Source organism: Lepisma saccharinum, chromosome 5, assembly GCF_977018435.1.
Source record: "Lepisma saccharinum chromosome 5, izLepSacc3.1, whole genome shotgun sequence".
NCBI classification, from domain to species: Eukaryota; Metazoa; Arthropoda; class Insecta; order Zygentoma; family Lepismatidae; genus Lepisma; species Lepisma saccharinum.
Genome location: NC_139233.1, coordinates 18531174 through 18554018, shown reverse-complemented (window position 1 = coordinate 18554018; position 22845 = coordinate 18531174). Strand labels below are relative to the sequence as shown.

Sequence of the window (22845 nt, the reverse complement as noted above, 5' to 3'; positions counted from 1 at the left end):
CCAACATGGAATATGAATTTTACAAGGTGCAGACTTGTCCCAGTTGTTCTTCTCCGTTCCACGTCATGGATGAGAACTTCCAATTCCAAATGGGTGGAATTGCAGTTTCAAAAGGATCTATCTCATCTCAGGAGGCTACGTGATAGTAGCATTATGAACAAGTGGGTCTTAGATATTATAAGGGCATCTAGGAGCGGTGTGAGCTACCAGTCTGCATGTGATGTGGATATAGTTCTCGCTGTGAATCACATGGAACAAATCTTCTATCCTTTGGGACAAGGATGTTGGTATGCTCTTATCGTAAATTGTGTGGAAATTTTCGTAGCCAAGTATAAGTTTAAGAAATTAACGTAAAATATGGAGGACATGCTACATAGTATGGTTGTATGATACAGTAAAGTAATGGAAATCTGCAAATATATTTACATATAATTATTCCATCTTAGAAAGTACATAATTAATTCTACTGTATTGTGTGAAAAAGTGAAGATGCAATACAGCACACACTTAATTTCTGTTTGACTACTATTTATAGCACATTGAGGAGAATCCTTTGTAACAGGACATATACTATATCCCCACAACCTACAAAATTTACCTGATTACTGTTGCCTAAATTATTTTACGGCACTTATCATGCTTTTTCTTAACATTGCGTAATAAAATTACATTTTTTGGTTATGAACTATTGAACATTTATCAACGAAACCTTGTACGGTCATGGAACCATAACAGTACTACATTTTGAATTCTTCATTGCGGGGGCCACAGGGGCTCTGCAAATAGTATTTTTTGGTGAAATTCAAATTTGCTTTTTCATCTTATTCTTACAATTTTTTTGAACGGATATCATAATTTCCTTTCCTGCAAGAGCACGATACTTTGATGAAAAAACAAACAAAAAAACAACGCAATTGTCTGTGATAATTTTCAGTCTAAGATTTATTTTGAACAGCACTATACTGCATTTGAAAAGCGTGCGCTTGAAAGCCTCCAGCCCAGCGAGGGTTAGAGGCAGGAGAGGCTATCCTCCGATAATGCTCCTCAATGATTCCTTAAAACAACTCTATATTGACTGCATGATCTTGGAAAAAATAACAATCATAATTATTAATTCCAGTACCAAACAACATAGTTCTTTACTTATTTGTCCTTTATAGCATTAGCTTATCTAAACATAATTTTTCATTGCACAAAATTCACAAAGTACATCCATTCAAATCCATATAACCACGATGCTGTAGTGGTAACGTCGTCGCCTTGTAATCAACGGTTCCAGGGTTCGATACAAGGAAGAGGCACATAGCACAGTGGTTCAGATTCCACTTTAAACTGTAGGTCTAGTCCCCATTAGCCCATCTATACATAAAGTGGACTTGAAACAGAAACAAACTCAAACAATTAAATCCATATAACATACGTGTTACAGTAATTGGCAATAAACATAATGAAGCATAGAACCTACCCGATGACGTAGTGATAACCTTGTTGCTTTGTAATCAAGTGTTTCCGGGTTCGAAACCCGGTGGATGAACACGGTGGTTGGGATCTTACTTTAAACTGTAGATCCAGTTCCGATTAGTCTATCTGACAAGTGGACTTGGAACAAAACGTCAAATAATGAAGAATAGTGTTGCGAAATGTTATTTTATTGCACTACATACGATTTAAAAACAGTGTATATACGAATGGAATACCACAAACGTTTTTTAAAATTATCAAGATTCGTACTGTTTTTAATTGCACGAAGTTTTCTTTTTTTCATAGAAAATCGGAATTTCTATCAAATTTCAAATACCATATTCCATACAATTGTAACTTAGTGTTTGATGAATACAAAACTAATTATCAGTCATCATCTTCATCCTCAGACTCATCATCTTCTTCTTCCCGTTCCTCTTCTTCCCAAACATCATACCTTTGATCCTCAGGCGGAGGGTTCATTATGTCAGTAATCAACTGACATGCCAGACAGATCATCAACATCTGCAAAGAACCAATAAGGTATGCTTAAGCTTCAGAGACTAGCGTGACGAGAACACACATTGGTTTCCTCAATGGGAAATCGCGTCTCGTTTCGAATTTCACATGCCTGTCTCATTCTCATTCTCAGTGGCGCCAACCTTTAAAAAAATACATTAGGTGAGCCAAACTCGGAGATTTCTTTTATAATGTTACGCAATAATATATGCCCTAATTAGGCTGACGAATTTTAGGCTTTCTTTTACCTATGTTCGTCAAAAGTGCTTATTTCGCAGATAACTGCATTTTGAGTGTTTAGTTCTTTTTAGGGATGAACGATATCGAAAATTTGATATCGCGATATATCGTCACAGACGATGCGATACGATATTTTTTCCGTATCGTGATATCGGCGATATATCGTTCTCATGATATATAACGTCAAATATCGTGACGATATATCGCCCACACGATATATATCGCTAAAATATCGTGACGATATATCATCTAGTTGATATCGCCTGGACGATATTTTTTCAATATCGCGATATATCGTCTGGATAGAAGACACCATTCTGAAACTGACCAACCTTATCGAGCCGAGACAACAGCAGACTGTTTTCCACTTGAGTTTTCATAGAGTAGTGCTCATATTTTACGTGTATTAAAATGTTCACAAGAAATTTGAAGGTAGGTTAAATAAACATTAAGTTTGAACTTGGCAATAGAAATTTGGTCAAGTTTTCTATGTTACGAGTTCGATAGATCTTTTTTGTGCATGAGTTTTCGAATTCTTTATAATGTAAATAAACTAAGTGTTTCTAAATTACGTGTAAATGTTTTCATAACATCCAATGACCCAGGTTAGAACCAATGTTTTAAGGTACTTAATTGACTGACTGGTAACATACAAAAATTTGGATAGCTACCCACAAAAGCAAAGCTCCAGAAATAAAAACAAAAATACGCCAGTGTGTGGGCATTATCCCCCACCCCCAAGCAAAGAGCACAGTGCCTTAATAGCACAGAAATACAAATCTTGGTTTAAGCACTGTGCGAATTAACGGAAGGGGGAGGGGGTGTCGGGGATTCCCCCCTTCACGAAAAATCTCATCCCCGGCAAAAGACAATTATTTTTGTCCCTCCCAGGCATGATTTTATCCCCCTCAAAGAAAATTAGATTGAAAGCGTCCGTGTCCATTAATGGTCCAGTCATCAAAAATTTCTTGCCGAAAAGTATGGAGTCTTCTGGATTTAAGAGAACACCATTCTGCAGCTAAACAACCTCACCACTTCCACTTAAATTTTCATGGATTAGTCCTGATATTTTACATAAAGTGTTCAAAAGAAACTTGTAGTAGGATAGAAACTTGATAAATAATAATAATAAAAAAAAAAGGTAAAGTGCTGCCCTGTGCTTAGCACCACGCCATGAAGGCGTATAGGGGTGTGGGGGTAACGCCCCACACTTTCTTGATCCGGTCATGAGTGGGGGTGATGTGATCAGCATCACGCCCCAGACCGCCTTTACCCCCCAGGGTTTCCCCCAGGTACCCATGCCATTCGACGCTGGATGGGCGCCGAGGCCGTTAGAAAAGTTCCCGGATTTGAACCGGCCGGGGATCGAACCCGGGAACTTGAGCATGGTAGTCAGACGCGTTACCGACTGAGCCACCGTGGCCACGTGTACATTTTGTCATGAGATTTAATTACCTAGGTTAGAGCCAATGTTGTAACAATGTTGTAACGTACTTACAACCGCAAGACAATAGTTAAGTTTACTCACTGGTAAAACAATATACAAATTTGCATACCCAGAAAAGCTACCTACAAAAATGAAATCACAAATTCGCCACCGAGTGCTCCCTCCCCAAAGCAAAAAGCTTATTTCGCACAGTGGATTTCAGTATCTAGTTTTCTTGTTTGTCGGACTTGTCCCACTGCAAATACTTAATTGCAAATCAGGGAAATTACTAAATTCGAGCATGGAAACACCTACCGTAACTGTTGACGATGCAATAGAAAACGCTCCAACGACCAAAACAGCTTTGTCGATCAAGTCCTTGGCCACTTTGTAGCATCCTTTCATAAAAGGTGGGCTGCTGACGTCATCAGGTTTCGTCAGGCACGTCTTGGGATATTTGAAGTTTATTATTTCGTTGACTCTGTCCGTGGCTGAGGTCAGAAGATCTCCAAGCCAATTACCCAATACAGGAATTTTGCCCAGGGCAGATTTGAGAGCGTTCAAAATGCCATTTAGTGCATACTTTCCAAATAAGCCGTAATCACTGAAACTGTCCAATCCGCAACAGTGATTCTGACGAAAGAAGAAATCGAAAATGTATTACATTAAGAACACTTTTTCATCACATAAATGTATTTTTTTCCAATTTGTCAAATACTACGACTTTCGTAGATACTGTGCATCTTGCTGGAATGGATACGATTTTGGTCTTGTAAGGATGCTCTTGTCCTTGCGTGAAAAAAGTTAAGAATTTCGTTTTAGTTTTCTAAAATCACTTCATCAAACAACACCACAACGGGAGTTTACAAGACATTCGTGGAGGGGTTTGACTCTGAATGCAGAAGCTCCAACTTCATATAAACATTGGCAGGAAAGAATGACAACAATATATTTTTATATGTAATCTATATAGCCTTGAGGAATTTGGGGGGGGGTTGAAAGTGCCCCCCACCTTTATGCTACCATGCCTAAAAGCACGGTCATGTAATTAGGCGGGTGGCAGAATTTCGCGCTGTTGCCACGTCGGAACACAACCCCGTGTGTTCGAAGGTTGAAGAGAATGAAAGTTCTCGTTGTAAAGTTGGTCTTTGTAATCCATGTGATACAAACTGACAGTATTTTTTCGCAAGCTCAGGGATGATACAGTTCAAAAGTGCCCCGGAGAGAGGTCGGTCTGACGCTCGAACTAGGCAACGCAGCCCGGTTGACGTTGCCACACAGTGTGTGAGAACCACCGACTTTTGTCCTACTTTCGCTTTGCTTTTTCCATATGTGGCACCAGCGCAATTCTGCCCAGCCGCCTACTTTCATGGCCGTGCGTGAAGGCTTGCCAACTTTAAGTAAGTGGAAGGAGGAAGAAATAGAAGGTTTAAACACATTGATGCACCTCCATTCAATATAGCTTCATAAGGTAGGTGGACCAAAAGCGGCCATAGTGAAGCTTCTAAGGCAATTTACATACCTCTAATGAAATATAAATTTTTAAATTAAAAAAAGAAAAAAATTCTGTAACCAATTAACAACTGTAAATCCGTTTGTAACTTAAAAAAAAAGAATTACAAAATCTTTACATATGGGCCACCTTAGTAACAGGGGTACCAAAGGTAACCGCTGCTTACAGTTGCTTAGGAAATGTTGCTTAGAACAAATTAATGTTTATTATTGTTTCAACAACTTACTATAGGAAATAGTTGGTCTCAAACTTTTGATTGTTCATATGCATTACATACAGTAACGACAAATAGCCGACCTTCGTGGCGTAGTGGTTAGCACAGGACCTACAAAGCTCAAGTTTCGAATCGTGGCCTGAGCATGGGTGTTCTCTGTCAGTGTCCATTCATCGATTTCATCACATCACTCATTCTCATCTTCGTGATTAGCCAAAAGTTCCAAAAAGCGAAGTAAAATAAACCAAATCAGCCATGGAACCTTTGGAACTCGCGTCTGGACCACATTTTTAAACTTAAATAGGTAGCCTATCGTTGCTTTGACAAAAAAAAATGTTTACAATGTAACTACATGATCAAGAGGATAATTAAACGAGCTTTCAAACTATGTATAATATGTAAGCATTCGTTAGTTTGAAGAATGTGCACGCACACTTTATCGTAGGGTCTGTGCTAACCACTCCTCCACGGAGGTCGGCATTCGGACCCCTGTTCCCAAGGTCCCACATATAACAGCCTTGTAATTCTTTCTTTAAAACAAAGTTACAAGCAATTTTACAAAAAAATATCCATTTGGTACACGTTGTTAATTACTTATATGAGTTATTTCTTACAATTTCAGAAATTTATCTCTCATTAGAGGTTTGTAGATTGCCCTATAACAGTGGTTCTCAACCTTTTCCAGTCCGGGACCCACGTTAAAGGATATTACACTTCATGGGACCCATAAGCATGGGCGCCGGCAGAATTACTTGTAGTGGTGTGTTCCAAGTTTATAATCATATTTTTGATCGAGTATTTTAAGATTGGCTTGCAATATCAAATTTCTTCGGTCGGAAAATGCATACCAAAAGAAAATAGAAAGGTAATAATTAAAATATAATAATTCTAAATCTCTTCATTCCGGAAGATAACGAAATTTTTCCGGGAAACCGAAAGGGTGAGTTCGTATCCGGGAGAAACTTTTCGAGAATACATGCAAATGTCTGTTATTAGTCGAGACAGGGAGGAGGTTGAAGTTGTCGATCAACAATGTGGTTTTACCACAGCCTAGATGGGCAACAATAAGTTGCAGTTACAAATTTCAAAACAGTAACTGAGAAACAGTTAGTAATTTAAAACTGATTTACTGCAACCGTGGTACAGTAACTTATTTAAAAAGGTAGCGGAGATTCAGTTAGTAATTTAAAATATTTCTGGAGTTACAGTTACTAATTTCAAGAAGTAACTGAGTAAGTTACTAATTTTTAAAAAAGTAACTGAATTATTTACTTCTTCCGGCTTTAGGTATATATGGCAAAGTTAGGACTATAATGCCTTTTCTTCCACTTAACAATTTCCTTCGATATTTTCTTATATCTTTGCTAATAAAATGAAAAGCGTCCCGGGTTCGAATCCCGCTCGGGCTTGGTTGTTTGTGAATGTCCATTAATTTCATCATTTCATCACTCATCCCCATCTTCGCAAATTAGCCAAGAGGCACAAAACGTGAAGTAAAATAAACTAAAGTCTATCAATCAATAATAAAATAAAAAATAATTAATAATTAACAGGAATACAAATAAGAATACAATTTATAAACGTACACACAAACACATACTCACCGTTTCACACACAATACACAAAAAAAGCAGTATAGTTTATATCACACACGCACATACCCATATTCTCGCCTTTAGATGTACACAAATTCACATACACACAAGTATGTGCAAGCAAATACATAAAATTAGGCTTAAACATAGTTCGAAACGGTATACACTGACGACAATCGGCCTTAAATATTACATACCGGTATAATCATTTCTTGTGTCTTATTTTCTTCTGTCATTCTCAATTATTACAGTTTCCGTTTCTCAAAAACGTAACTGTTACGTATTTCCAACGATTGATATTGGAATTGTTCGAGTGGAGAATTTCCTTTAATCCATATTAATTACTTACCTTCCTTTCCATCTCGCCCCATTCTACACCATTCTCCTTCAGATCATTGAACCTCGCTTTCATTTCTTCGTACATTTTATCCGCCCTGGTTTGGACACTCATCCTGTTGGTCAAGGCCATTCCTCCTAAACCTATTTGCATTATGAGGGCGAATAACAAACATCCGATGGACTGAAACACAGACAGAATGACGTTACAACTGACATAAATCGAATTATCAAAATAACATTTCTTCAATATTCCTAAGTCTTACACATAATTGTGCTCAAATAAGTAATTCATTCTATTGTAAAATCTAACTTCCTTTCAATTTGAGTTTCAGTTTTTGTTTTAAGTCTGCCTTAAGTATTGAAAGGCTAATTGGGACTGGATCTACAGTTTAAAGTGAGATTCGAACCACAATATGTCTCCACCGGGTATCGAACCCGGGACCCTGTTACGATTGATAAATTTTGGTAAATTTCATTGCTATTCAAATTACTTTTCGACAGCCCTCGTGTATGTACTTTTAAGGATTTTTTATTTTTCAAGAAGGTATAAATATTTCTTAGTTAAATTGTAACGCGTTACCCCCACACCCCCTATACGCCTTCATGGCGTAGTGCTAAGCACAGGGGAGCGCTTTACCTTTTACCTTAAATTGTAACGCAGTTTTTGCCGGGCGATAAAGAACGCAGAGCAAGTTGAAGCTTGCACTGTTTCTTTTGTGTTAACAATGCGTTTCTTTCGGTTGGCGCTGCGTGGGTTTATCAGTAAATTTAGCTTTCATTGTGTTTCTTTCCTTATGTCTTTTGGAAGGGGTAATTGTTGTGGGCTAAAAATAACTTTCCGTCCAAATCTTATTTTAAGGGAAGAGAATTGCTCAATCCCGCTCCTATAAATATGGAGAGATTCGTTGGCCAAGATTATTACATTTCCGATTTTTAAGTTAATCACCTCGCGCGTCAGGGTCCGGAGCTGGGAGAATGCATGCATTGTGTGAGGAGTGGCTGGTCAGCTCTCCCTTACTCAATGTCCGATGTTTTCCGGAAGCTACCTTTGGAGACTAGCGTTGGTCAGCACGGTCTCTAAAGGGGATTTTGCGTGCTTGTACATAATTAATTCTAAAATAATAAATATATAACCTAAATAATTAAGAATCAATAACTATTATAAATTTAGCTGGGGTTTGCACTGGTCAGTGTGACTGATATTGAATCATGATAAATAAACTAGGTTCATCTAAGTCATACAATCTTCTCGTCTAGTTATTTTTTTTTATATACTCGGAATTCTCCTGGTCAGGAGGTTCTATTAATATTTTTTTTTTTAGTTGTTTTAAACCGAGAACACTCTCCTGGTCTGGAGGTGTAAGCAAATAATCTTTCGGAACTTTATTGGTCAGGAAGTTCATTAAATAAATTTGAAATCTTTGGTAACATTAATCCGAGAGCACGCTTCTGGTCAGAAGGTGTACTTTAATATCTTTGTGAATATAGGATACATATCCGTTCGGAGTCTGAATACTTGCGACATTGGGATAAAGTTAATGGTTTCATTTATTGGTTGGTTGTTGTAGAAATTATTGGAATAGCTACATTAAGTTATAGACCGAATATATTTCTTTAAATTCCTTAAGTGGTGGTCTATTGTTCTGCTTTTATGATATGAGTAGCCGGCGGCGTTTATAAAGGGTAGACATTTGTTCCCCTATTATGTTAAGAGAACTCCACGTGGACATTTGTAATGTATGTGGCTGAAGTAGCTTTTATAAAGGGTAGAGAATGGTTTCCCTGTTATTGTATTATGAATGTTTTGAGTTAGATCCTGATGTTGGTAGTACGCCTCTTGAATTCCAAAGAACATAATGTAAGAGTGAAAAGATTATGGAAGCAGGAATATAGAGTTTATGACTAATAACATATTAATATATTCTGTTCTGGTAAAATCTTGGATACCAGTTGTAACTTCGACCTTTTTGTGAAATTATTACCCAGTTGTTGAAACCAGGTTACTGTTGTATTAAATCTTGAATGGATTAGGATCTGTAGTAGAAAAGAGAGTGCTCTTGGCTTTATGGTTATTTAGTACCAAGCTTCTTACCAGAAAACTGAAGTTGTTAAGTAATTTTGTTTGCCTTTTTAACATAACCAGAAGTTTGTATAATTTCCTTTTTACGCCAACTATGCTTGAGATTTGTAAAATCTTCAATTAATGAAAAAAAATAAGAATCTTCTCTTTGTGTTATTTTCGGTGACGGTTACTCTTGGAACTGAGATGTAAATAAATTCAGTAATTGGTAAAGTGTAGTTTCTTTGAAAAGTAAATTAGGATTATATATCTATATATTAATTTGGTTTACTGGCAAGCTTCTGGTTTGACTAGGTGTCCCAACCTCACTGGTCAGTGGAGTGGAGGTCCTATTGACCCACAATTGTGTCAGTCTCAAGGTGCTGCTTCCCTTGTGACTCGCATGCGCGTTCCCACCTTAGAATAAATTATATTTGCGTGTCCGAATTTAAGAATGAAAAAGGTTGTCTCAATTTGATGCACTTTCAATAATCATAACTTCCGATCATTTGCTAAATTTTCCATGTATTGCTGTTAAGATATTTCTAAATATGGATTCAGATGTACGGAGTTCTTGGATAAATAATGAAAAAAAAAAATTAACTAACTTTAAGAGCGTTATCTAGGAAAATAAAATTGACTTTAGTGAATTTTTATCATGTTGGACTTACAGTTTAAATAGGGCGCTTGTGGAGTGTGAATCAGCCGGGGATTGAACCAAGATTCCTAGATCACAAGGCTTTACCAGTATGGTACTGGCAAGTTCCATTTCTGTGCTTTGACTTCCAATAGGAATGTTAAAAAGCAGAAGTGTCCACGACTGTACTTCTTTGCGTGAACCGCCGCGATGAAGATGAATAGATGAAATAGAGAAAGAGGAAACAAGGAAATGCCAGCACCTTGCATGGATTCAACCAAAGAAACCTGGTTTCGTTTAGCGGGGACCAGTACTGTGCACACCCTCACGTTTGAGTAATTGCTACAGAAACACAATTTTCAGACCTGTTGAAAGCATATATCAACTAAAGGGTGTCCTAGTTAAAAGTAGCCCAGCTCGGATCAATATGACTGCAAACACGGCAGTGCGATGCCAGTACGCGATTGTGTACTGGTGACCTTGAATATCTACCACTGTTCCTGTTACAATGGACCATTCCATTTTAGTGGTGCAATGAAGCCATTATTTGCCTCATAGACGAATGTCTTTGAGCCGGGGTACTTTTACCTGGGACACCCAATATTTCACAGACCTAGGTAATCTTTAAGAATATTAGAAGTCTACTTACAAGCTGCATGAGGATAACGCTTGACTTACTAGCTGCAAAACCCGCCAGAACACCCACAATTACTAAGAAAAACCCAACCCCAACTACCGCTTTCAAGGCATAGTTTACGCCCAAAGTCAATGCTTGTAGTTCAGATCCGTGTGTACCCTGAAGGTAACCTCCATAGCAAATTAATATAAATCCCACTGCCTATAAAATAAAAGGAGAGAGAAGAATGATGTTAAATTGTTTCATAAATGAACAAGAATAACATATCCCACATAAAAAGAACAACAACAAAAAAAAATCAGAAACACAGTTTCAGCTACTAAACGCACAGCCATGAAATTGGGCGGTTGGCAGAAGTTTGCGCTATTGCCAGTTCGGAGCACAACTCCGTGTGTTTGGAGGTTTAAGAGAATGAAAGATCTCATTGTAGAGTTGGTCTTTGTAATCCATGTGATACAAAATGACAGTATTAGCTCGAGGAAGTTTGGTATGACGCTCGAATTATACTATGTCCCAGCTAACTGTGGATCAGGCAAACGAAAACAAGTCTCTGCGCAAGTAGTGACGCGATACTGCTCCACCAATGAACACGTAGGAGGAACGGAATTGAGTGGAGTGGGGGAAAGCGACTGGAGTTACCAGACTTCCCAGTAGCGTGGAATGCTTCGCTCTGGCCACTCGATTTCATTCCCTTCTCTGACGCTATGCGCGGCCTTGCTCCTCAGTTAGCTTGGACAGGGTATAGGCAACGCAGCCCAGTCGACGTAGTGCGCGGAAACCAGCGTCTTTTGTCCCGCTGTCGGTTTGCTTTTCCCACATGTGGCACCAGCGCAATTGTGCCCAGCCGCCTATTTTCATGACCGTGCCTTTAGTTTAGACTAGTGTTGCCCACGAGGCGAGACTTTGGCCTGTCTCGTCTCGTGGAAATGCTGTGAAATGCTGTCTCGTCTAGAAAATATTCGTTTGTCAAAGGGACACATGATCAATCTCGTCTCGTCTCGAATTTTTAAAAGCCTGTCCCGTCTCGTCCCGTGGGCAACACTAGTTTAGACTTTGTAAACTTACCAAATCGCACGCACACAGAAACACAGGTTTGGTTCAGTTAGCTAGGACAGGATTCATTTGGTAAAGTTATACCAAATCTTACACACATACACAAATTTCAGTTTGGTTCGGTTAGAAAATGATAGGTTATATTTGATTTGGTTGTTAGCAAGGGAAACCTAGGTTTGGTTCAGTTGGGTTACAGCCGACCTTTGTGCCTGGATGATCATTGTAACGCTCTACGCAACCAGAGTTTCTAGGTTCGAAACTTGGTTGAGACATTCAGGTATCATCGTCCATGTACCATTCCATAAGTTCATCATTCATCTTCATCGTCATGATTATCCTAAGAGGCAGAACTTTGACGTAAAACAACCAAAATGGAAATAAATAAAAAGTTGACTAATCCTACCAATAGCAAACTAAACCAAACGCAATAAACGTAATTCATGCCTAATAAAGAACAAAACAAAAAAAGTAGTGTGAGGAAGTAATTATTTGGAATACATTCCAACACCGTAGCTGTTTAAATACATGATTTTCTAACTCTTACTGAAGCAGGACCCTGTTTGAACACGATTTGAAAAAAATTACAGTGCCACCGGGTACGAACAATTCCCATGCTTCCGCGAAAATGAACTTTTATTACATTCAAAATTAAGATCACCCTGTATTAAAATAAAGTATTAATATCAACATCAAAAGCCAACTTTAAATGTATTGCATACGTAATAAGTTCAACTTACTATGATGAATGCATCTCCATAGAAAAAAAATAGTTTTTTCATATTGTCTTCTCATACGTTGGAACGTGGCTGGAATTCATGAAATACATTTACAAGATTTTTTCTTGTAGTTGTTAAAGTTTGCATTTCTGTCTTCAAAAAGCAGAAGAAAGCGTGTTTCTTTATAGTAAACTATAAAACAAGCACCTATGTGCAGATTTCGATAACAAACTGCGGGAACCAAGTTACTTACATAACTGGTTGTTCAATCAGGGACACTGAACGCACATTGGTTATTGATAATTGACGTCAAACACGAGTAGAAATATCACGCTCTTAACTGTAGTGAGATGTGATATTCTTTATTTCCGTTGACCCATGTCCATAGGTGTGGAACAGTTTCCAAAGACATATTTAGATGATTTTCCATCTGTCTTTGGGTCGGTGGATTCTCTTGCATGTCCATTCTGCGAAGTTTCTCCTGCATACTGGTGGTGGCTTGTGTGCACGGCCGTGTTCTCGTCCCCTTTGTTGGAGAACCGAACGATGGGGCCATGCAATCCTTAACTTGCCGATCACATTCTTGAATGAAGTCAAACTAACGTCACAATTCTTGCTCTTACACTACTTCCTGATTATTGACACACTCAACTTTGCGTCATAAAAGGCTACAACATAACCTTCCCAAAAGCAACTGTTTTGGCAGCATTTTCGGCCAAGCGAGAAAACTCGAACACTTGGAAAGTTATACAACGCACTCCTCCCAAAAAGCGGCTCAGTTTTGGCGGGATTTTTGGCCCAGTGAGAAAACACAACCACTCTTTTACAGCTCACACACTACACTGACAAACACAGGGGGTGCTCGTTCGGCGGCGCAGATCGTATGCGCAGTTGTCCGTGGATGCATGACGTCACCATCGAAACACTCGGAACGGAAAAGGCTGGTTCCTTATGCAAATATTGAGAAATTTGACAACGAATATCTTCTAAAATATAGTAGCAAGGGAAAAGTTACAACTTTTACTCTTAAGATTCATCCTTTCTAATCAATTTATCACAAAGTTGATTCAAATGTGTAAAATGGTTTTCAAGAAATCGTGTTACGAAGGAACCCCTTCCAATGTAAGGGAGTTTTAACTTAAGCGCATTGGATTTCTTTTCGCTCTATGTTTTGAAATAAGATTATTTTGTTCTTGTCAACTGAAATCTTGCCTAAATGCTATGGAAAGCTGTGAAAACTATTATCAGAAAACTAATGGAAGAAATCTAAAATATCACAGCTTGATTGATATAAAAAAACGCGAGATTGCCCATTTTTTGTGAAAAAGGCATTGTGCGAGATCTAAAAGCAGAACTTTATAATATTGTATGTAAATGTAAGGGTGTAATAAACGTGACTGCTTCCCAGGCACGTATCCAAGTGGGGGGCTTAGGGGGCTCAAGCCCCCCCGAAAGTTTTCGGTTTACAATAGATAAAATGAGATTTTTTGTTTCTTGTGGTGTCAAATAAAATAATGTGACGTTAATTTAAGGAGAGAAATAATTATCGAGGCAAGACGGAGAATATTCTATAACCTTGTTATTGGTAACAGCTCGTATCCAAGGTGGGAATCAGGGGGCTCAAGCCCCCCTTCAGAAATTTTTCAGTTTACGCTAGATAAAATTAGGTTTTTGGCTTCTTGAAAAATATGGTGATAATTTGAGAGAGATAATTATCTAGGCAAGACGGAGAATGTTCTATAAGCCTGTTATTGTTAATAGTACGTATCCAAGGTAGGGATCATGTGGTTCGAGGACCCCCCCCCCGCTCCCCAAGGAAATTTTTCAGTTTACACTGATAAAATTAGGTTTTTGACTTCTTGAATAATGTTACGATAATTTAAGGAGAGGAATAATTATCGAGACAAGACGGAGAATGTTCTATAACCCTGTTATTGTTAATAGTGCGTATCCAAGGTGGGCATCAGGTGTCTAGAGCCCCCTCCCCCAGGAAATATTTCAGTTTACACGAGATAAAATTAGGTTTTTGTCTTCTTCAATAATGTTACGATAATTTAAGGAGATAAATAATTATCGAGGCAAGACGGAGAATGTTCTACGGACCTGTTATTGTTTATAGTGCGTATTCAAGGTGGGGATCGTAACTCGTGGACTCCCCCCACCAGGAAAGTTTTCATTTTACACTAGATAAAATTAGGTTTTTGTCTTCTTGAATTATGTGACGATAATTTTAGGAGAGAAATACTTATCAAGGCAAGACGGAGAATGTTCTATAACCCTGTTGTTGATAATATTGCACGTAAACTTTTCTTACGCTTTCGGTGTTGTCGTAGCGAACTTGAACACTATGCAGAAGAGACTTGTCAGCATTTGGAAGCTGCACAACAAAGGTAGCGCCGCAGGTAGGGCGTTTCGGATTCATTGTAATTTTTTAATCTCTGGAAAGCGCGAGAGGGAACGTTCTTGAAAAAGAGAAGGAGTCGAACTACTGGCAATATTTACGAATCGTGATATCTGCGAAACGTTCTAAAATATAATGAGGATATTAATACGCGGCTTCAATTTCCCGGTTGATCTGTACAACAGAATATTGATCAGTCAGTGTCCATTGGTTGCTTTATAAGATCTAGTGATTCGAAAATGAAATGGACTAAATACCGTAAAGTAACGAAGTCTACCACTAGTTCCAGTTCGGTCCCAAAGCTAAAGACATTGACGACAGCGGAACTTCGAGTAGTGCTACGAGTAGTTCGGGTCGAAAGACGAAGAGATCGAAGGTCTCTCTCTCTCTAAAGTGAATATTTCGGCAGTATCGGGCTGGGCATTGGAGCGATTTATTAAAAAAGAAATAAGCTGCACAGATCAACTGAAAATCAAAGTTTTGAGTGATGATTTGGTTGTGCCAGGACCAAATTTTGTGTATGCAGTCCGAGAATTTCATGGCATAAAAAAATACTTTTGTTTAAGGCTACTGGGTTCGACACACACTCAACAGACAATTTTGGACACTTACGAGTGCTTAGGCATGAATATGAACAATTTGGTGGGTTTCGGCTTTTATAAGAGCTGCAAACATGGGAGGACAAGACACATTATTGTACGGACGCGATAAGAAGCGGCGTGCAATCAGAACGCAGAACGGCAGAACGTGACCAAATTCTGTCTCCTCGTTGGTTGCCATGTGGCTGGGGGATTTCTACGTTGCCACGTTCGCACAAACACACGGACAGGCTAGTCAGCTGTTGGCAAGCTCGGGCATTCTGGCAAGCATGAAACATTTTATCTTCCTGCTCTACACAGCAACCGAAAACCTTCACTGAAAGAACCTTTGTTGTGTTTTTATTATGGTACATTGCAAGCATCAGCTACCGGCATCTTTTTACTTATGTTGTATCGTATCACAATTACCAACAAAAGAAAATGCGTCTTGTGTTATGAACAACACTGTGGCAAATCGTTCTCCTTTGATTTCATGCCGCCTCTCTTTGCCTTCTTTGTCACGCCGCGATTGTTGAACCTTCAGAACGTACAAATGAAATGTATTTCTTGAAAATTAGGGCAAATTACGTATAAACAAATTACGTACAACTTCGTTTCGTTAACACGTTTTTAAATTATATTTTGAGGAACCTACAAAAATTCACCTCCAAAACAGAATTTTACAGAAATTAGTTACTGTATTACGGAGAAGAATTTATCAAGAACAAATCAATTGTGTGTGAATTGATTGAGTTGGTGTTTTAAAGTCCACTTTATGCACACTACGGCTAATCTGGAATGGACCTACAGTTGGAAGTGGGATCCGAACCATTGATTACAAGGCGACAACACTTACCCTACCACTGTGCCATCGGGGAGGCACATGTGGGTGTGTGAAGTGAGATAATTTGGGAGCTATATAAGAATACAGGCTCTGGCAATACAGAGTTCAATAAATTACAACGAAACGCTTGGCAATTGCTCGATTTCCTTAACATTAATGATACATTTGGTACATGTGTTATTAATTCTTTGAGCTACCTGTATGTAAAAACATAAAAAATGAATGAAAGAACAGAAGTAGTAGTTAAAGAATCATTTATTTTTGCTTACCGTCTACCATTGCAGTGGCGCTATCCCAAGATCATCTTCATTGTTGGTTGGTAAAGGAACATCTTCATCTGAGCTACTACTGTCACTGTTGTCTTCCCGCCCAAGTGAAATTACAAAATCCTCCATTTGCTGCTCTTCAACTCCATCCCGGAAATAATCTTCCTTGTGTGTTCTATAGCCGAACGCCACCTATTTGCTGTCACATCCCCGATAACCTGTTCTTTCAATTGCAAAATTTTAGACGGTGTAAAAGGTGGCACAGTGTTCCTCTGTGCTACCAGCCCTTTGACCTGTGCCCAAATAAGTTCGATTGCATTGTACATACAATGATAAGGCGGGAGACGGACCACCGTATGTCCCGCTTCTTCTGCAAGCTTGTCTATTCGATATATGGGGAACTGGGGTTTGTGTAACATAAGGAGCTGCAGTAGTTCAGCCTTCCTCATGTTTCTGTGGGCTCGCGAGAATCCTGAAGTAGGTCGATCCGGCAACAGCGCGTCGCTACCAGAGTGGGTGGTCCCACGCCGCTTGCTAGCGCGTCCCCAGGGGGTGCTCGTTCGGCGGCGCAGATCGTGTGCGCAGTTGTCCGTGGATGCATGACGTCACCATCGAAACACTCGGCACGGAAAAGGCTGGTTCCTTATGCAAATATTGAGAAATTTGACAACGAATATCTTCTAAAATATAGTAGCAAGGGAAAAGTTACAACTTTTACTCTTAAGATTCATCCTTTCTAATCAATTTATCACAAAGTTGATTCAAATGTGTAAAATGGTTTTCAAGAAATCGTGTTACGAAGGAGCCCCTGTTTTGTTCTCTCCAGGCTTCCAATGTAAGGGAGTTTTAACTTAAGCGCGTTGGATTTCTCTTTGCTCTATGTTTTGAAATAATATTATTTTGTTCTTGTCAACTGAAATCATGCCTAAATGCTATGGAAAGCTGTGAAATCTATTATCAGAAAACTAACGGAAGAAATCTAAAATATCAATGCTTGATTGATATAACAAATGCGAGATTGCCCATTTTTGTGAAAAAGGCATTGTGCGAGATCTAAAAGTAGAACTTTATAATATTGTATGTAAATGTAAGGGTGTAATAAACGTGACTGCTTCCCAGGCACGTATCCAAGGGGGGGCTTAGGGGGCTCGAGCCCCCAAATGTTTTTGGTTTACACTAGATAAAATGAGATTTTTTGTTTGGTGTCAAATAAAATAATGTGACGTTAATTTAAGGAGAGAAATAATTATCGAGGCAAGACGAAGAATATTCTATAACCCTGTTATTGGTAACAGCTCGTATCCAAGGTGGGAATCAGGGGGCTCAAGCCCCCCTTCAGAAAATTTTCAGTTTACGCTAGATAAAATTAAGTTTTTGGCTTCTTGAATAATATGGTGATAATTTGAGAGAGATAATTATCTAGGCAAGAACGAGAATGTTCTATAAGCCTGTTATTGTTAATAGCGCGTATCCAAAGTAGGGATCAGGTGGTTCGAGGCCCCCCCTCCGCTCCCCAAGGAAATTTTTCAGTTTACACTGATAAAATTAGGTTTTTGACTTCTTGAATAATGTGACGGTAATTTAAGGAGAGGAATAATTATCAAGGCAAGACGGAGAATGTTCTATAACCCTGTTGTTTTAAATATTGCACGTAAACTTTTCTTACGCTTTCGGTGTTGTCGTAGCGAACTTGAACACTATGTAGAAGAGACTTGTCAGCATTTGGAAGCTGCACAACAAAGGTAGCGCCGCAGGTAGGGCGTTTCGGATTCATTGTAATTTTTTAATCTCTGGAAAGCGCGAGAGGGAACGTTCTTGAAAAAGAGAAGGAGTCGAACTACTGGCAATATTTACGAATCGTGATATCTGCGAAACGTTCTAAAATATAATGAAGATATTAATACGCGGCTTCAATTTCCCGGTTGATCTGTACAACAGAATAGGTGGAGACTTCAGAGGTAAGTGCGACAATTCATACAGTCGATTAGTGATCAGTCAGTGTCCATTGGTTGCTTTATAAGATCTAGTGATTCGAAAATGAAATGGACTAAATACCGTTAAATAACGAAGTCTACCACTAGTTCCAGTTCGGTCCCAAAGCTAAAGACATTGACAACAGTGGAACTTCGAGCAGTGCTACGAGTAGTTCGGGTCGAAAGACGAAGAGATCGAAGGTCTCTCTCTCTCTCTAAAGTGAATATTTCGGCAGTATCGGGCTGGGCATTGGAGCGATTTATTAAAAAAGAAATAAGCTGCACAGATCAACTGAAAATCAAAGTTTTGAGTGATGATTTGGACCAAATTTTGTGTATGCAGTCCGAGAATTTCATGGCATAAAAAAATACTTTTGTTTAAGGCTACTGGGTTCGACACACAGTCACAGGCAATTTTGGACACTTGCGAGTGCTTAGGCATGAATATGAACAATTTGGTGGGTTTCGGCTTTTATAAGAGCTGCAAACATGGGAGGACAAGACACATTAGTGGTGTTCAGGCTCGAATGAGAGATAAATATTCGTGAACTGTCTGATTCCAGTTCCCAGCACACAGTTTGAATCTTGCGTTGCGAAGTGGATTGTGCATTCCGTGCATGTGTAATACCTTCGTAAAAATACTTCTGGTACATAGATGTTTTGATGCCTGATGAGCAGATATAGACAAACACACACACTGAGATGGTTCTGGCACACAATGTTAATGCATGGAAACGGAGGAGTTGAGTGGTAGAAAATGTCACAATTTCACGTTCTGATTAAAATGACAGCCTTAAACGCCGCACCCCGTGGCCGAGTGGTTAGCACATCGCGCTGCGACGCTGGGGGTCCCGGGTTTGAATCCCGCTCGGGCATGGTTGTTTGTAAATATCGATTCATCAATTTCATAATTTCATCCCTCATCCCCATCTTCGCAACTTAGCCAAGAGGCACAAAACGCGAAGTAAAATAAAACAAACAAACAAAGACAGCCTTAAACAGTGGCGACGATTTAGGAGATAGTTGCTCCCCATTCTTTGGCCTCCACACTATCACACTATGGCCTCTTAATGCTTGTCTCCTTGTCCACCCTCGCCCCCACATTTTGGAACCCAATTGCCACCACTGGCCTTAAACATACAATTGTGATACCCCTTTAAAAAATGGTGTTCAGCCGCCGCCCCGAAAGGAATTCCTGGATACGTGCCTGCTGCTTCCCGTAAAATATCACTGAACTCTCCGTTCTTCTTCTTCTGTCTTTTCTTTGGCGCCGTCAATAGCTTCAACACGTTGTTTTTCTTTATATATATTTGTCACATACTTGTTTTAATTAGTATTCTGCTCGTTCCGCCACCTGAACGCAGCAGCTACGGCTCAAAGGGCAGTGTAGTTACACCGGAAGAAGGCTCGGAAATGGCAGGCTTCAGAAGTTAACTCATCCAAATTAAATTAAACAGGTATGTGCTCTCTCTAAATTTAAATCATAGTTCACAAATAATTTGATTAAAAGTTTTAAAAGTATCTATTTTACTTAATAGCGTATTAATTGGTGCATTCTTCTCCAGCATAGCCATAGGCAGTGACCACACTACGGGGGGGGGGGGGGGGGAGGAACGCCCCCCAATTCTCGTTCGACAATTTCTCTCTCTCTCTTATCTGCCCCCAGTAAAACGACGGAATAATAAAAATGATTGCTCCGGGAAAATATGATTTACCCCTCCATCTTTACTATTGCGCTGTCACTAGCTACAACATATTTTGATTTCTATTGTTCCCACATATTTATTTTAATTTTAGTATTGTGAATCAAATTCCACTGTGTTACCTCACGTAGCCACCCCCCCCCCCTCACACACACACACACGTAAGACTTCAGTTGTAAGTTTTAGACTAAGCTTGTCAAATATCCACTTATATCTTTGTATTCTTGAGCCATTTAAAAAAAATCATTTCGCCCCTTCTTCTGGACTATTTCATAGGTATGTTTTCCCACTGGAAGCCCCTTTGCAGATCGAGATCCGGGGCTATAGCCTTCCCAAGCCAGCGTCCCCTCCAAATACTCTCTTGGCCTCATGAAAGACAAATATATGTATTTCTACGAAATATTAATTTGACTTGGCAGTTCCTCTTTTCGAACAGGAATAAGTTTTAAATTTTAATAGCTTATAAATTTACACTATCAATTTTGAGTAAAGGTTTTGCGTAACCCTAAAAGTACATTTAGAGACTGCAAGGTCAACTCTCAATATTTCAGATATATTAAAAATTTTCATCACAACGTCTTGTAATAATTATTTGTTACTTCAATAACCTCCTCGCAAATGTTTCTCGCATATTAAAACATAGATGCCAATTTCTGTTTATTTCCTTGTAATGCTGACCTCCGTGGCGAAGTGTTAGCACAACGCTTTACGATGCCAAGGGCCCCCAGGTTCGAATCCCCGCCCGGCCATGGGTCTACTTTCCTTTCTTCAATTGCATCATATCATCACGCATCCTCATCTTTGCGATTAGCCATATGTAACAGATAAGCGAAGTAAAATAAATTAAGTCTATTAATCATTTTTTTAAAACTCTTTAATTCTTCTTTAGCATGCCACGTTTTTGTTAAAATTATATTACGATTTGTAAAATGACGAAATTCTAAAGGAGAACACGCAAATTTCTTTGTAGCGCATCGGTCAGAAAGTTTCAGGAATATGGATTTTCAAAATACATTTTTTCACATGTACTTTGCCCTCTTTTAAAAGTAGCGCGTTTTCAATTATGTTACTAATCATTAAAAGGATGCCTCAATACCATCTTGGAGGATGACAATTATTATTTTTCCCCTCCTAAAAGTAATAATATACTTTCGCTTTCTGAATCTCCCATATAAATGCAAGGGGCCGTCTGCTTCAGCCGAGCTCACTGCTTCTCCGGCGACGTCACGCGTTCGTGCAAGATCGGCAATCTTCGGATGGCTTTACCTAATCTCTATATTCCTTGGCGCGTCCCGACAGTAGTCGTGCTCAGGCTCGAATGAGAGAGAAATATTCGTGAACTGTCTGATTCCAGTTCCCAGTACACAGTTTGAATCTTGCGTTGTCGAGTAGATTGTGCATTCCGTGCATGTGTAACACCTTCGTAAAAACACTTCTGGTACATAGATGTTTTGATGCCTGATGAGAAGAAATGGACAAACATACATACTGAGATGGTTCCGGCACACAATATTAATGCATGGAAACAGAGGAGTTGAGTGGTAGAAAATGTCCCGATTTCACGTTCTGATTAAAATGACAGCCTTAAATAGTGGCGACGATTTAGGAGATAATAGTTGCTCCCCATTCTTTTGTCTCCACACTATCACACTATGGCCTCTTAATGCTTGTCTCCTTGTCCCCCCCCCCACATTTTGTAACCCAATTGCCACCACTGGCCTTAAACATACAATTGTGATACCCCTTTAAAAAATGGTGTTCAGCCGCCGCCCTGAAAGGAATTCCTGGATACGTGCCTGTTGCTTCCCGTAAAATATCACTGCATTCTCCACGTTCTTCTTCTTCTGTCTTTTCTTTGGCGCCGTCAATAGCTTCAACACAGTGTTTTTTATATATATATTTGTCACATATTTGTTTTAATTAGTATTCTGCTCGTTCCGCCACCTGAACGCAGCAGCTACGGCCCAAAGGGCAGTGTAGTTACATCGGAAGAAGGCTCGGAAATGGCAGGCTTCAGAAGTTAACTCATCCAAATTAAATTAAACAGGTATGTGCTCTCTCTAAATTTATATCATAGTTCACAAATAATTTGATTATAAGTTTTAAAAGTATCTGTTTTATTTAATAGCGTATTAATTGGTGCATTCTTCTCCAGCATAGCCATAGGCAGTGACCACACTACGACAATTTCTCTCTCTCTCTTATCTGCCCCCAGTAAAACGACAAAATAAATAAATGAATGAATGCTCTTTTAGCCAAAATATGCATTTTTGTGTCGTATGTAACGGAATTATAAAAATGATTGCCCCGGGAAAATATGATTTACCCCTCCATCTTTACTATTGCGCTGTTACTAGCTACAACATATTTTGATTTCTATTGTTCCCACATATTTATTTTAATTTTAGTATTGTGAATCATATTCCACTGTGTTACCTTACGTAGCCACCCCCCCCCCACACACGTACGACTTCAGTTGTAAGTTTTAGACTAAGCTTGTCAAATATCCACTTATATCTTTGTATTCTTGAGCCATTTTAAAAAAAATCATTTCGCCCCTTCTTCTGGACTATTTCATAGGAATGTTTTCCCACTGGAAACCCCTTTGCAGATCGAGATCCGGGGCTATAGCCTTCCCAAGCCAGCGTCCCCTCCAAATACTCTCTTGGCC

General features: G+C 39.1%; 1 protein-coding gene across 1 annotated transcript; it reads right to left on the bottom strand.

Annotated features, from left to right (window-relative positions):
- Positions 1-1643: 1643 nt before the first annotated feature.
- LOC145988245 (uncharacterized) lies at positions 1644-12626 on the bottom strand. Its single transcript, XM_083123108.1, has 5 exons — positions 12431-12626; positions 10653-10841; positions 7318-7488; positions 3962-4279; positions 1644-1986 (listed from the first exon to the last, which is right to left on the bottom strand). Exons 1-5 carry the CDS (start codon positions 12470-12472, stop codon positions 1849-1851), a joined length of 858 nt encoding a protein of 285 aa, XP_082979234.1. The 5' UTR covers positions 12473-12626; the 3' UTR covers positions 1644-1848.
- Between the last annotated feature and the right edge of the window lie 10219 nt (positions 12627-22845).

What these genes read in the sequence shown, in the direction of transcription:
- LOC145988245 (XM_083123108.1), bottom strand. Translation starts at nt 12,472, where the DNA reads ATGAAAAAACTATTTTTTTTCTATGGAGATGCATTCATCATA. An exon ending in GCGTTATCCTCATGCAGCTT is followed by an intron (nt 7,489 to 10,652) that starts GTAAGTAGACTT and finishes TCTGTGTTTCAG; the next exon opens with TCCATCGGATGTTTGTTATT. An exon ending in TTGCATCGTCAACAGTTACG is followed by an intron (nt 1,987 to 3,961) that starts GTAGGTGTTTCC and finishes GGTTCTTTGCAG; the next exon opens with ATGTTGATGATCTGTCTGGC.